Genomic DNA, 14,119 nt, shown 5'->3' on the forward strand with positions numbered 1-14,119 from the left:
TTTTTTTTTCATTATTCTACAAAATAAAATACATTTTGCACTTAAAATTTTTAAGTATAACTCAGATACAGTATAAATGCTACACTACATCATTGAAACCAAAGCACCAAAACTAACACCCGTGAAATGATCAAATTAGCATGAAGAGTTTGGAGCACAGAGGTGCATAAACTCAAGAACCAGCAAGAAATAATTCAGGTGCACATTGCAAATGAACAAGTAGAGATCAATTCCATGAGGTGGAGTAAAAGAGCAAAAGTAAAAATAAATGAATACCTATTTAATATATATCAAGAGTTCAAGAAACTCATAAAACCGCATACTGGTAAGTAATATATGGGATTTCTAGATGTAACATTATAACAGGAAAAAATAGTGCAGATTTCTAATTGGGTACAGAGATCCCAATGTTTTCCTTCTTTTAAGCTAATGTAAACTGCATTTTGCATGACGTTTACATTAACTGTGTTCTTTGATCCTTTTAAATGCCAAATAATTCATGTACGTTCAAAAAGAAATATAATTTTATATAATTTATTCTTTTTAATTCCTGAACCAGAACAGTGAATTATATTAACCTTAATTCTGAATTTAAGATAAAAGCATAAAGAAACTGTGTTGTTTCAAATATAGCTTTGCACTGTTGCATCCAAATCAGGGTAGATGATCACATAGCACGTTTGTGATTTAACAAGACATCATTGCTTTCTAACTTGATAACAGAACATTGTATTGAGTGAATAGCACTCAGAAATACTCCAGAAACTATACTGACAGAAATATAGAATAAATGAACTGTATACCAAATTTTAAAAATGCAGTATGTTTAATTAAGCATGAATCTGCATAAATGACAGATGTGTTCTTAACAGTAAAAACAGTAAAAAAATGTTGTGATAAGGCTTAATTTAATATATATACAATTCAAAGAACATGAGTGCTATCAAAACAGGTAACGTATTACACATCTTTGGTGACATCCAAGATAATAATTTATATATTTAATATTATTTATGCTTCATATTATATATATAGTACGGCATTTACTGGAAACATCTGACTGAAGTACGTTTTAAAGCCCTCTAATCAAGAGTCCTAACCACTATGCCACTTTAAGAAATAAATAAGTATTTTCAGGCTAAAACACAAAATATTCATTAAAAGTCTTTCAAAGAGAAACTATAAAATAAGTTTACTTTCATACATAATCTCTTTCAACGTGAAAGGTTTCAATTTCTTTTATAATTCTCTCTGCAATTATTTTATTGTTGGCTGCCAATGTTCTTCGGGACATCAGATCAAAAGGCCCACCTGAAAAATAAAACATATTGAAGGCATCAGAACTTTTATGACAGAAGAACTTTCCTTTTCTACCTTTGCTGTCTTCAAGATGATGTTGACAACAACATTCTTGAAGCTAACACATAATAATTACTTTCTGAAACTACAAGGTGTTCAGTACTAAAAATTATAATTATATCTAGATGGGTACTTACAGTATGCTTTGTGCCTGTATTTGTAAATTCAAGTAAGAAGTAGATATTTCTGCATAGAAATTCAAAGAGTTAAACAGTTCCTTATATATAAAGGAAATTAAGCATTATGTTTGACAGTTACTCTTTTTTTGTATCCAACTTAAATTATAAACCTTATAAACTTACTTAGGAAGACAGCAATCTGCTGGATCATCTCAAACCAGCCATATACCATTAAAAATAGTGACAATATTTGTAATAAGGAAATTGATTAACATGTCTAATCTATAATACTTCTCTCACTGAAATGTATTTCATTTCTATTTGCAAGTAAGGGAAAATAGTTTTTGCATACCGTCCACATCTAGTAAGATACCACCAGCCTCTTTCACAATGACAGCACCAGCTGCTACATCCCAGCAGTGGATTCCAATTTCAAAGTAGGCCTCAGCTGCCCCCGAAGCCACTAAGCACATGTTTGTTGCTGCAGTGCCCACCCCTCGAAGCCTGAGAAATCAAGCAGTATTCAATACTGTCAAGGAAATGACTTTCAGTTTGACACAGCAACTCAAAATCAAAAGGCACATCCACATACAAAAAATCTACTATATCATATAATCTTGTCATTAACTTGAGGTTACTTTAACAAAAACAGAAAGAAAGTACTTCTAATAAAGCATGTATATGTTATGCACATCAGACTGGGGAGAAACAACAGAATGTGTTAATAAAGTAGAACTGTGAGAAAAAGGCGGTACACACATAGTAAGACAGTCACACTGCAAAAGTAAACGTATATCGTTTCATTACCTTCCAAATGTGCAATAAAGAAAAAAAAATCAGGAGATATTTTTTAGAAAAAATATATTTAAGAGGATGGACACCAGACTTCTTTTGGGACTACTCATCTGGAATGGAAATAAGGTCAAGCGGAAGAGTAAACCAGTACCCAGTCACACTTGAACTAACCTGTAATACAGGGACCAGCTCCCAGCAAAAGCCTGTTCTGCGCAAAACTACATGTTTTGTCAACTCTACCCTACACCGTTCTGGCATTATGATCATTCAAAAACGTGAAGAATCATAAAACGATACTAAAACTTACCCATGTACTGGAATGGACAAGATTTTCTGCATGGTGGAGAAGATCTTGCCGACTACTACTGGGTCTCTGTTAGATCCCAGCTCAGTGATGATAATGGACTGCTTAACGTCTAGGAAAGAAAAATAGAAAATCTATTAATCTATTATCCTGTTTATCTACTATAAAAGCTACTTCATGGAGCACAGCCTTTTAGGTCATTTGTTGTCCATATGGCTGAAACAGGACTCATGTCTTCAAATAAATTACAATACTTCAAACTTAATTTTGTAGTTATTAGTCACATATTAGACCTCCCCAGTGACCCCCTGCTAAATCAATCCTTGAGAACATATTATGGGAGCCTGTATTGCCAGTACTAAAGGAACCGTAAAGCTGTTGAATTCTGTCATGAATTCCTCCTTGTTCATGTCTCCTACGTGTTTAAAATATTTCCCACTTACCATCCTGATTTGATACTGAAAGCTTGACACCATTACAAAATGCCCCTTTCCCTTTCCGGCCAGTGTACATTTTGTCTTCCACACAGCTGTAAACGACTCCAAATTCCAGCTGCAAAACACATTTCAAGATATTTTTTTATCTTAAAATATCTTAAACTTCCCAGCTATTTAATGACATAACATTAATGTATATAGATTCAAATTCTATTTGAGGGAAAGGTAAATATTGTCTTAGATGATCTTTTAGATTAAATCTGTATTCTGTGTTGCACTTACTTAAAATAGTCTTATGCATTTTCATATTTGAGCAAAATTATAAATGATAAAAAGCAACAGAGAATTAAATTACTAAATGTGACTTATTCAATAGGCTTCAGATGCAGCTAATTCAGCTTTACGTCCAGGACATCTTTGCTTTGCTTTGAAATTTAAAAGAATTATTACCTCCTTATTGACAGCAAACCCAATGGACACTGCAACAAAGGGAAACCTAATAAAAAATACAGAACATACAGACAAATTAGAACTTCTAAATGGCCCCTGAATTTGAAAACCTGCTATTTTATATTAACTTTGATGTTACTACTTGTAAATGCTGCAAGTGGATACCTTGCAGACACTCCTAGAATTACAATTGACTTATAAACAAAGCTTCATAAGATGATTTTACTTGAATTGTTTGGATATCGCAGCACCAGCCCACACATGTGAACCAGTCACTTTCAGGAACTACTAATTGCACTTAGTTCACTATGTGGCCACATACTATATGTAGTGTAGTCAAAATACTGTGTTTTCCTTCCATTTGTGTGGTCTCCAGAAAATGACACTAATCATGGATGATAAAATTAAGAATGCTAGTGATACAGTTTTATAAGAAAAATGGAAAACTGTAAGCTCTGATGTGAAATTAAACATCATAAAGTGTTCAGCGAAAGGATGACGTCTCAAAATGCCCTCAGATGCTGCAAGGAATTTCAGAAAAAGAAGGCTACTGTCCAGATTTCCCCAGATTTTTAAATGCCTCCCCCCAACAAATGAACCAGTGCCATCAACCTCTCAAGTCCTTGAAAGCACCCAGAGTTCCCTCCACAGAAGTCCTTCTCATCATTATGAAACTTGCTTTTCCACAAGAAATACTGTACCACTTCCAAAGTTTAAGGTGGCACCAACAATAAAGGTAAATAAAACTACTACATTTTATTGTCCTACTATTTAATTACTTGTATTAAAACAGTACTGTTTTGTAATATTTCACTTTGCACAGCTAAAGTAACCATCACTCGCACTATGTTTTAGTCCACAAAAGATTAAACAGGCTTTTGTGGGCTAGCCTAGGAACATACCCAGCACTTATAACATTGTTTCTATGGGTTCCAAACAACTAACTTACAACTTAGTAACTTAAGGAACAAAACACATTTGTAAGCTGGCGACTTCCTGTACAATATAAACAAGCCTTGGCCCTACACAGCGACCTAACTCAATACCAGTATTTCAGCTACATTGAAGAGGTAGGGAGCTTCAAAGGAAGAAGTAAATACTCATTCCACACTCAAAAGTAGGAAGAGTATGAGAATATTTTTTTTGTCATATTCTCGTACAGATTGCTTCTGACATCTGAAGAAGACTCACCAATTAAAACACAATGATTTTTCATTTTTCCTTTTCAGCTACTTGCCTTACACCAATAGTATTATTAGAAGCCAAGGCAACGTAGAAACAATGTAACATCATGCACTATTGACATCAACTATTTAAAAACCAAAGCATACCACATAACTCCAAAGATAACATGGGATATGAAAAGATGAAGAAGGAAACTGAGACATATTGATTTTTGGTGAGATATGGAGTTAAGGTAAGGGCAAAACATTCACTCAGTAAAAGGCCTCAGGTAGACACCGAATAAATTAAGAGTTAGAACAGTAGAACTATAGATTAAATGCCAACCCGTGCACAAAGTTTGTTGTGCCATCGACTGGATCGATGATCCAAGTGGGATTGTCTGTCAGTATGCAGGGCTGTCCAGCAGCAACAGACTCTTCACCAATAAAACTGAAATGAACAGAAAAGGAAAAATGATGACATTATTGTAGAGGAGAAACTATCTTTCACAGTGAGATGAGAAAGAAGAATAAGACTTCAAAAGGTATTGGGAACTGGATAAGAAATAATGCAACACAGTATAGAATTCAAGCACAAGCTATCAACACAATAATGGTCAGCCATATGGTAAAATATTGTCAATTTAAAAAAATAATTATATTAATCAGTAAAATATACCTCCGATAAGAAACTTTTTTCTAATTATATCTTCTATTTTTTGTTATTATTCTGTGCTGTTCTAACTACCAATTAAATGTGTTTAGTGAATACCCACCTGTGGGATGGATACTTCTCTCTGATAGCTGTTATAATCAGCTGTTCCACTTTTTGGTCCGTCTTTGTTACTAAGTCCACTGAAGAACTTTTATGCATTATTTTCATTTCCTTTTGTAAAGCTTCTCTAATAACCTGGAGTGAACAAAAAAGGTTGCTTTTTAATTCAAAATAAACATCAAGAAGGCACATTTTAGGAAAAAAAACGTAATACCATTTTTAAGATATTCTTACTAAGAAACGAAAAGTGTTCTAATTTTGTGTTAGCAGAAAAATCTAGTAGACTGAAATATCATACATCTGGGAGGGACTGGTTATAGTTGTTCGGACAGTTATGTGTGAAATAAGTACAAGCCGAAAACTCACTGCTCCAGCATCCCTTGCAGCAGCTACTGCATGGTCCATTGCCTCTTTCCAAGGGTCAGCCATTTTGTCCAAAGTTTCTAAATGTCAAATGAATATGTGAATAAATGACTACATATTAAAACATTAAAATGAATCCCACCCAAAAATCTACAAAATGACTCTTATTCTGTAATCTGTAAAGGAAAATACATCTCAGGAGTAACTGCTAAATGGGCGGTGCGGTGGCTCTATGGCTGGAAGGTTTCCAGTTTGTATCCCGTGGCTGGCAGAGGAATCCTACTCCGTTGGGCCCCTGAGCAAGGCCCTTAACCCCAACTGCTCCAGGGGCGCTGTATAAATGGATGACCCTACGCTCTGACCCCCAGCTTCTCTCCCTGTCTGTGTGTCTCAGGGAGAGCAAGCTGGGGTATGCGAAAAGACAAATCCCTAATACAAGAAATTGTATATGGCCAATAAAGCATTATTATCTATCTAAAATCAACATTTATAAAATAAAAAATTGAAAATAAATATTAAACTCATAAAGATTAAATGTAGGATCATTTAAATTACACAATATCATTACATACTGTCATAGACTGCTGACTTATCTGAAATTCTTATTGGTCTGGGAAATTCAAATTTAGCTAAATATAAAAACAAATCCTTTTAGTTTCTCATTGGTATGCTTTAATGTGATTAATATACAATTCAAGAGCAAAAGAAACAAAATCAATATTGTTTATTGTAATTATGAAGTAATAACATAATAAATAATAATGTGCTCATTTTAGACCGTTTTTAAAATAATAAGCAGAAAAACAAAAACTTAAAAAAGATACAGCAAAATGGAAAATCAGGTGTGAGTGCATCTATTAATAATAGCAGCTTTCCTTATGTCTCAACTTACACATATATTCCTATTTCACAATTTCAGTTAGTTTTGTAGGCCCAAATATAACTGAGTAACCTGATAGCTCCCACACAATACTGAATATTTAAATTGACTACCGGTAATTACATCGTAATGTCCCGTGTTCAGAATTAAGATCTGTAATAAAAAGTGTTCTATTCATTCTATTATTATTTCTAGGACAATAATTTAAGTTTATCTGCAATACCCTGTTTGTATAAAGCTGTTTAAAGTTATTAAAATTTTGTTGACTCACACGCACAGACTTCCGAGTTCCTAAGACACTGCTTCCTTATATAACAGACTGAGCAAATATAAGAGCATTAGGATATAGCTATTACCCACAACGTGTATCCACAATATTCCAAATTGTGACACCGTAGCTCACACCCGACATAAACTCGACATATACTATACCTACTTAAACCCAGACTAAGAACTAGTTACCCCGTATTTGTAGGTAAATAAAATAAACTTCATGTTGCAAAGAGTAATGCAGTTCTTTAAGTATATAGACTACATTATCAAAGCATCACTGAAAGATGCACAAAACTACCTAATTCAACTTTGCTGTGCGCGAGTTTCAGCTGGTGGTACCAGGCTCCGGCACGTACTGTATACTGTACTGTACCTTTCAGTGCAGTTTTGTCCTTCCTGGTCCACTGGTCAGCTTTACTGTACTTCTCAGTGCTCGAGTTATGCCAACGCAGTGAAACTAATCGAAGGCCAGACAACTGGGAAATCACTGTCACAATAATAGATTCATATTCATCAGTATCATTTACATTACCGCCTTTGGGGAGGAGCGGGAAAAAAAAGACAACCACAAAAGAGATACGAGGTCGAGTTAACGAGCAAAGCTAAAATCACAACACAACGAGCTTTGAACTTCCTACCTCCGTCTCTCCTTCCTGTTTAGCACGTCACGAGTTCGTCTGATGCAGCTAAATTGTTGTCTTAAAGGAAACACTTGCAAAATCCTAGTTTCCTCATTTTGCTACAGTACGACTAATATAATACATGTATATATATATCTGAGATCTGCATACAATTTTGCAACGAGTGACAAAAGGAAAAATGCATTTAGGCAAGATTACAAAATACACATGCGAACAAACAACCTGGACGTTCTTACTAAAGAGAAAAACCATAATCAGCAGGAGCTTTCTTTTCCAGAAAAGATGTGTCTGGATGAAACTCCCCTGCTTTACAATCCACACTCGACGAGATTAAAAATATTTTAGTTAGGTTTCAATTAGTGTTTTTTTTTTCCTAGTAATTAGACACAATTGGTGTTTTAGAGTGTAAGTGCCTTCATTAGGGTGGAGAGTGAATTCCTTTGAATTCTGCAAAATCTCCGTTTTAAAAATGTACCATCTTTAAGTGAAATTGAATTTTAATTTACTGTACATACTGACTGTACAGTGGGAACTCCACGATTCTCTTTTTCATCATGGAAGATACATTGTCCTTAAAGGCACACTAGTTTGAAAAAAAAAATAGTCTTGGGGAAACCCAGTACACTGACTTTCCTGTTTGAGTTTGACCTGGCTGGAACCCACTGCACCAGACGCACCCTTAAAAGAAAATTGAGGGATACCCACAGGCCCATTCTGGTTCACATTGTCTTGCTTGTCTTTGTTTAGACAATTTGTCCACAGTTTGTACAGGTGCTATTTTTTTCTCCAGCCTGGGGAGACATTGCACACAGTCTGTCTCTCCTACTGGAGGTCTTTCACATTAACTTCCCACTGCTGCTGCTTTGGATCTCTGGAACCAAGTTCATTTTTCATCAGGAGAAAACCAGGAATAAAATATTTCCCACATTGGAAACCAGATTCGTGAAGGTTAACACTGTTATTCCCTAGAAACATGCAGCTTCAGGGCTGACAAAATCTACCTTCACTTAATAACATTTTCCTTCAATACAAGTATTTATGATCTGAATGTGTGTACAAAATTACCCATTGTGTTGAAGTGACTTTCATTATTACTTTCTTTGCTCTGGGTCACCACAAAATTTACAGGATTTATAAATTCTTTATCAATGTAAAAAAAAACAATCATTCAGAATCACCTTTTTCAAAAGAGGTTTGGCTAAAATGCATTCCTCCTAACCTTGAAGTATATTCTAAAGCTTATATAAACTTCTCATAATACTTCAAATATTTCTCTCAGTTTCTTGAAAAGTGTTTTATTTTCATTTGTTTGAAAACAAAATTGTATTAATCATAAACACAACTGAAGCTTTTGATCAATAGATTAAACTTAATCATAGTCATAGGCTCTTTGTTTATTCTCTTATTTAATACCTAAATAAAATTAACATTCATCTTTTAGATTTCCCACGATAATAGGTTACATTGTCATTTCAAACATTATTTTTTAAGATTCATCTCACTTGTAAAATAAATGAAAAGAAATTAAGAGTAGCTTTCCTTACCAGAATGCACAAGGTGCCGCTGACCGATACCTATACTTTGTGCAATATAGAAAGACACAGAGCTGTTTCACTGATCAGTTCAAACAGGATATTTTGGAAAAATGTTGAGATGCAGGCAACAGCATTGAGAATTTAAATAATTACAAATGCAGCTGCTGACCAAAGTAATCTTACAGTTCAAAGGATTTCCCAAATTACTCTTATATCAGTAGCTTGACTATAGAAATTAATTTTCTATAGTCACCCTGCGCTCACCCTGCGGTCCATGTGGGTCCTAATGCCCCAGTATAGCGACGGGGACACTATACTGTAAACAGGCGCCATCCTTCAGATGAGACGTAAAACTGAGGTCCTGACTCTCTGTGGTAATTAAAAATCCCAGGGCGTTTCTCAAAAAGAGTAGGGGTGTAACCCCAGCGTCCTGGCCAAATTTCCCATTGGCCCTTACCAATCATGGCCCGCTAATAATCCCCCTCTATGAATTGGCTTCATTAATCCGCTCTCCTCCCCACTGATAGCTGATGTGTGGTGAGCATTCTGGCACACTATGGCTGCCGTCGCATCATCCAGGTGGATGCTGCACATTGGTGGTGGTGGAGGGGAGTCCCCATTACCTGTAAAGCGCTTTGAGTGGAGTGTCCAGAAAAGCGCTATATAAGTGTAAGCAATTATAATTTAATAAAAACGGGGGTCTGTTGTAAACCATGCTTCAGACATTTGTCTTGGCTTGCTTTTTCCTCATTGTATTGGAAAAACAAAGTGGAAAAAGATCAGTAGAGGGCAGCACCTATACAAAAACAAAACACTTCTGAAGTAAAAGCTCTTCCTGTACAAATCTTTCATGAATATCAAACAAAAATAGTGACTAGAAGTGTGGGGTATTTTTGACTCAACTACTCACTCAGGTAACTGGGAACTTGTCAACTGGCTTAAAATGTTATTGCATCTAAAACATGAAAACTGCCTAGCACAGGGATTCCTAATCTTTATCCTAGGGACCCACATACCTGCTGGGTTTTGTTTACATTTGATCATGTGAATAATTGAGCCCTTAATAGACCGCAATGGGTTTAAATCTGAACTTCATGTTGGAGCTGGTCTACACTTTTGCATTATTTTTAACATTAAGATCTCCAATCTCTAAACTGTTCTACCAACATAGCTACAGGTGTTCTTTGAAAATATTGCATACATTTAAATGGCTAAAGGCAGAGTATTACACATTTTGTCAGACACCACGCAGTCATAACAGTTATTTGGATTAATTCATGACTGAACTAAATGCATTTGTTTCATGAAATAATACAAACCAGTAGGAATGAGTCCCCACACTATACAGTACATTATATTTTAAACACTGAATTGAAAGAAAAAGCATTTTGAAAGTCTCCTACTAGCCCCAACACCTTCCAAGTGCAAGGGCATTAAACTGACTCGCACCTGAAGAAGGCTCCATAGCCAAAACATTTTTCAGCATGGAATAAACCTTTACTTTTTCCTTTGCACCCTATGCATGCCGACACTGCTACCTACTTAAACTGATTAGATGTCAGGCTTAAAAAAAAAAACTAGCACCAGAAGATGAGAACTACAAGTACAGGGTTTTGGAGGGGGAAAATAAAAAACATAGAAGACTATAGCAATAGAATATGAATGAGCACTGAAAATAGTAACTTATTGCAAGTGCTTCCCCCCCAAAAAAACATTAAAAAAAGGGGGAGGTAAGTAGCGATTAGCATCAGAATAAAAGGCACAAAATTCCTTGCAATACAGATCTTTATTTAGTGAAAACCTGAAAGTTAGTCAAATCTTCACATTTATAAAGCAAGGGTACATCACTTTTCCCCACTGGGATGACCATTTACATTCCCACTCGCACCCTGGGGCTTCCCATCATCCCTCTCACAGGGAAAGGCTTCAATCTCTCGGGCAATCCTCTCTCCGACAGCTCTGCTACTCGCTGCAATAACCTTTCTGGACATCATATCAAACTCGCCACCTGTGGATTACAAGAACTCAGTCCAGTTGCCGCCCTTGTTTTCTTTTATATTGACAATTACCTCATGGCAAAAGCCTTGGAGGGTGACAGTTTGGTTTGTTAAATCAATGAGTCTTAATGGAACAGAAAAGGAGATCCTGCACAATTAAAGATCTGAATTTAAAACCCAACTTACCATCAGTATCAAGCACCACACCACCAGCCTCCGTTACGATAATGGCAGAAGCAGCAATGTCCCAGCAATGCATCCCAATATGGTAGTAAGCATCAGCTCCTCCTGTGGCTACCAGGCACATGTCCACTGCAGCAGTACCAACAGCACGGATACTGAATCAAAGCCAAAATGGAGATAAGGGACCCAGTATGTAGCTAACCATGCTTCCCACAGGACTTCAATACCAACTGTGATGAGGTTGGATGGAATGGCTTCTTACCCATGAACTGGGATCTTCAGCAGCTTGAAGATGTTCGAGGTTAGCGTTTTCAGAACATCCTCCTTTCGTTGAGTTCCAATTTCAGTCACAACAAGTGATTGTGTTATATCTTGAAATAGAAAATAGTATGGAAGCATTGTTTAACAGAACAAAGTTCACTGTATATCTAGACAATGAGCAATAATGCAGTCAAATTGTATACTTTAGACGAAAGGCTTCATCACTCAAAGGGTACATTTAGGTACAAGCCTATACACTTTAGTAAAGAGACTAAACCAGTTTTGTGTCACATACCTTCCTGTCCAGAGACCTGCAATTGCACTCCATTGCAGAAAGAACCTTTTCCTTTTCGGGCAGTGTAGAGTTTATCTTCCACACAGCTGTAAACTATCCCGAACTCCGTCTTGAAGAGAGAATTGTGTCACCACTAAGTGTGCAAGGACTTCTAAATTGAAAGCTTTATGGCTTTCAAAGCTTCAGCTTACCTGCTTGTTAACAGCAAAGGCAATTGAAATGGCAACAAATGGAAACCTAGAAAGGACAAACATTTCAATACCCATTCTACTAAAATGTGTAAATTCACCCACTACTCAATTCAAGATAAAATTCAACCTGTGCACAAAGTTTGTAGTTCCATCGATTGGGTCAATAATCCAGGTGGGGTTATCAGTCAGGGTGCATGTTTCTCCTGAAGCAACAGATTCCTCACCAATAAAACTGGGGAATAAAAAAAAAAACAGCATACAATGAAAACTGAAGCTGGGGTCCACAATGGTTTACTGTAAATTAACCCTCAAAGCCAGAAGGAAATTTCACTAAACATGGCAAGCAAAACTAGACCTCAGTTTACATTTGCATCATTACTATACAACATTTAGGACAGACTAGAAAAGCAAACTGTTAAGTCTTAACCATAAATCCATTTATGGATCATAAGTCATTATAGAGAAGAGATACCATCTCACCTGTGAGTCGGGTACTTCTCTTTGATTGAGGATATAATCATCTCCTCAATTTTGTGATCAGTTTCAGTCACCAGATCCACTGGAGAACTTTTCAACATCACAGTCTTCTTGCTTTTAGAAGCCTCAAGAACAATCTGTGGACAAACAAGCTTAGTATAAAGGTTTTCTGTAACTCAAAGCATTTCCAATAAACTTTATTTTAAAAAAAGCCTACCTCTCTTGCACTTGATGCAATGGAGATCCCAAAGTTCATGCAGTCTTGCCAAACATCTGCCATTTTTGGTGCTGTGGGGAAAACAGAAATACCTGATGAGAAGCTCATCTTGTAAGATAGTTACAGTAGTATGCCTTTCAACAGAAGAACTACAACTGCAGACTTATGGCCATCTTATTCTCATATTAAAGGGGAGGAGAAAAATGTGTAGTAGGCGAAAGTGTCACAAAGTTTACGACTGTAGCAATCAACCATTTTAATATGCAATACAACAGCCGAGAACTCCAACCAAGGGAAAAAACCCTCAAAAATAATGAAACAGCCTTTACAAAACGTACCCCCTTTTAACTAATTATTAATCTACTCTAGAAACGAAGAACTAAAACAATGCTTAGCACCCAAAGAAACGAATATATAGAGAGCTCGTAGACAAATACAAGATGTTAATGATTAGTTTGGATGCCCACGAGGAACATTTTCGACTCGACGGTAATTGTTGTACTAATTGTGTTGTCGCTTTTGGAAATGTACTCCGAATGTGCCTGATGGCTCACGGAGCTTCTGCAATTAAACCTGACTTAAAAACACAGAAAGCTAAGCAAAGTAGATACCAATAAGAGTTTCCAAACTGCAATAATGAGTAGATAACCTAAGTACATCGTCAAGTACTGTGTAGTACACTCCGTACAATCGCAGTTTGATAGATTTTATTAGGTATTATAACATAGAATGTCTGAGGTGCGGACTAGTTAAATTATTTCAAAAAATGTCACAGGGTGTACATCACAGGACGCTGAACAAAAAGCACAATACGTGTTAAGTGTACACACGCATGTATTGCTTTGCAGCTTCAGACAACTGAACAAATGGACTCCAAAACCTAACTAATTCAACAACTTTCAAAAGATGATTGTTGCGCTTCCGCAAGTGACAATAATCGAACTGAGGTTAAATGTTAATGCTTTAGTTTTTCAGCACCAGATTTAGTTGTATGTCATTTTGTTTTAATGTTTTGCAGTTTTGGAAAAAAAATACTTAGCGTTTATTAATGTAACGCTAATAATTCAAGAGGGAACGAGATTACTGAAATGGCCAAATACTAAAGTGTGGTATAAACAGCAGCAAACACTGCAAATAAATTATGTGCAACAGACAGTAAAATAGTTTATTTGCATGTAGTAAGATAAAAAAATTAGAACAACTTAAAGGGAAGCATATAGATATAAATGATTCTATGTGAACTGGTAATAAAAGCTGTTTATAAAACGGGAGACCTCTGAATTACAATTCAGCTTCTGGAAGTGTCCTGTCTCTAAATTCAAGGATAATGTTACGTCTGTATAGCCCCTCAAAGAAAATACTTTATTTCGTAGTGTATAATATGGTGCATTATGCATTTCAGCA

General features: G+C 36.0%; 2 protein-coding genes across 4 annotated transcripts; both read right to left on the reverse strand.

Moving 5' to 3' along the window:
- Positions 1–807: 807 nt before the first annotated feature.
- On the reverse strand, positions 808–7,577 carry LOC148833019 (inositol monophosphatase 1-like). 3 transcript variants are annotated; one of them, XM_088918980.1, is made up of 9 exons: positions 7,292–7,577; positions 5,769–5,845; positions 5,404–5,537; positions 4,974–5,078; positions 3,465–3,510; positions 3,021–3,129; positions 2,581–2,689; positions 1,831–1,982; positions 808–1,311 (listed from the first exon to the last, which is right to left on the reverse strand). In XM_088918980.1, the coding sequence occupies exons 2-9, from the start codon at positions 5,829–5,831 to the stop codon at positions 1,199–1,201; spliced, it is 831 nt and encodes a 276-aa protein (XP_088775106.1). In that variant the 5' UTR covers positions 5,832–5,845; positions 7,292–7,577; the 3' UTR covers positions 808–1,198. The 3 variants fall into 3 exon arrangements, with proteins under 3 accessions (XP_088775106.1, XP_088775107.1, XP_088775108.1); XM_088918981.1 differs by lacking the exon at positions 7,292–7,577 and adding an exon at positions 7,217–7,235; XM_088918982.1 differs by lacking the exon at positions 5,769–5,845 and having other exon boundaries at positions 7,292–7,428.
- A 3,361-nt stretch (positions 7,578–10,938) lies between these two features.
- LOC148833020 (inositol monophosphatase 1-like) lies at positions 10,939–12,778 on the reverse strand. Its single transcript, XM_088919038.1, has 8 exons — positions 12,716–12,778; positions 12,502–12,635; positions 12,149–12,253; positions 12,022–12,067; positions 11,831–11,939; positions 11,537–11,645; positions 11,278–11,429; positions 10,939–11,102 (listed from the first exon to the last, which is right to left on the reverse strand). The coding sequence occupies exons 1-8, from the start codon at positions 12,776–12,778 to the stop codon at positions 10,939–10,941; spliced, it is 882 nt and encodes a 293-aa protein (XP_088775164.1).
- Positions 12,779–14,119: the final 1,341 nt, after the last annotated feature.

Source organism: Atractosteus spatula, chromosome 6, assembly GCF_055471065.1.
Source record: "Atractosteus spatula isolate fAtrSpa1 chromosome 6, fAtrSpa1.hap1, whole genome shotgun sequence".
Taxonomy (NCBI): Eukaryota; Metazoa; Chordata; class Actinopteri; order Semionotiformes; family Lepisosteidae; genus Atractosteus; species Atractosteus spatula.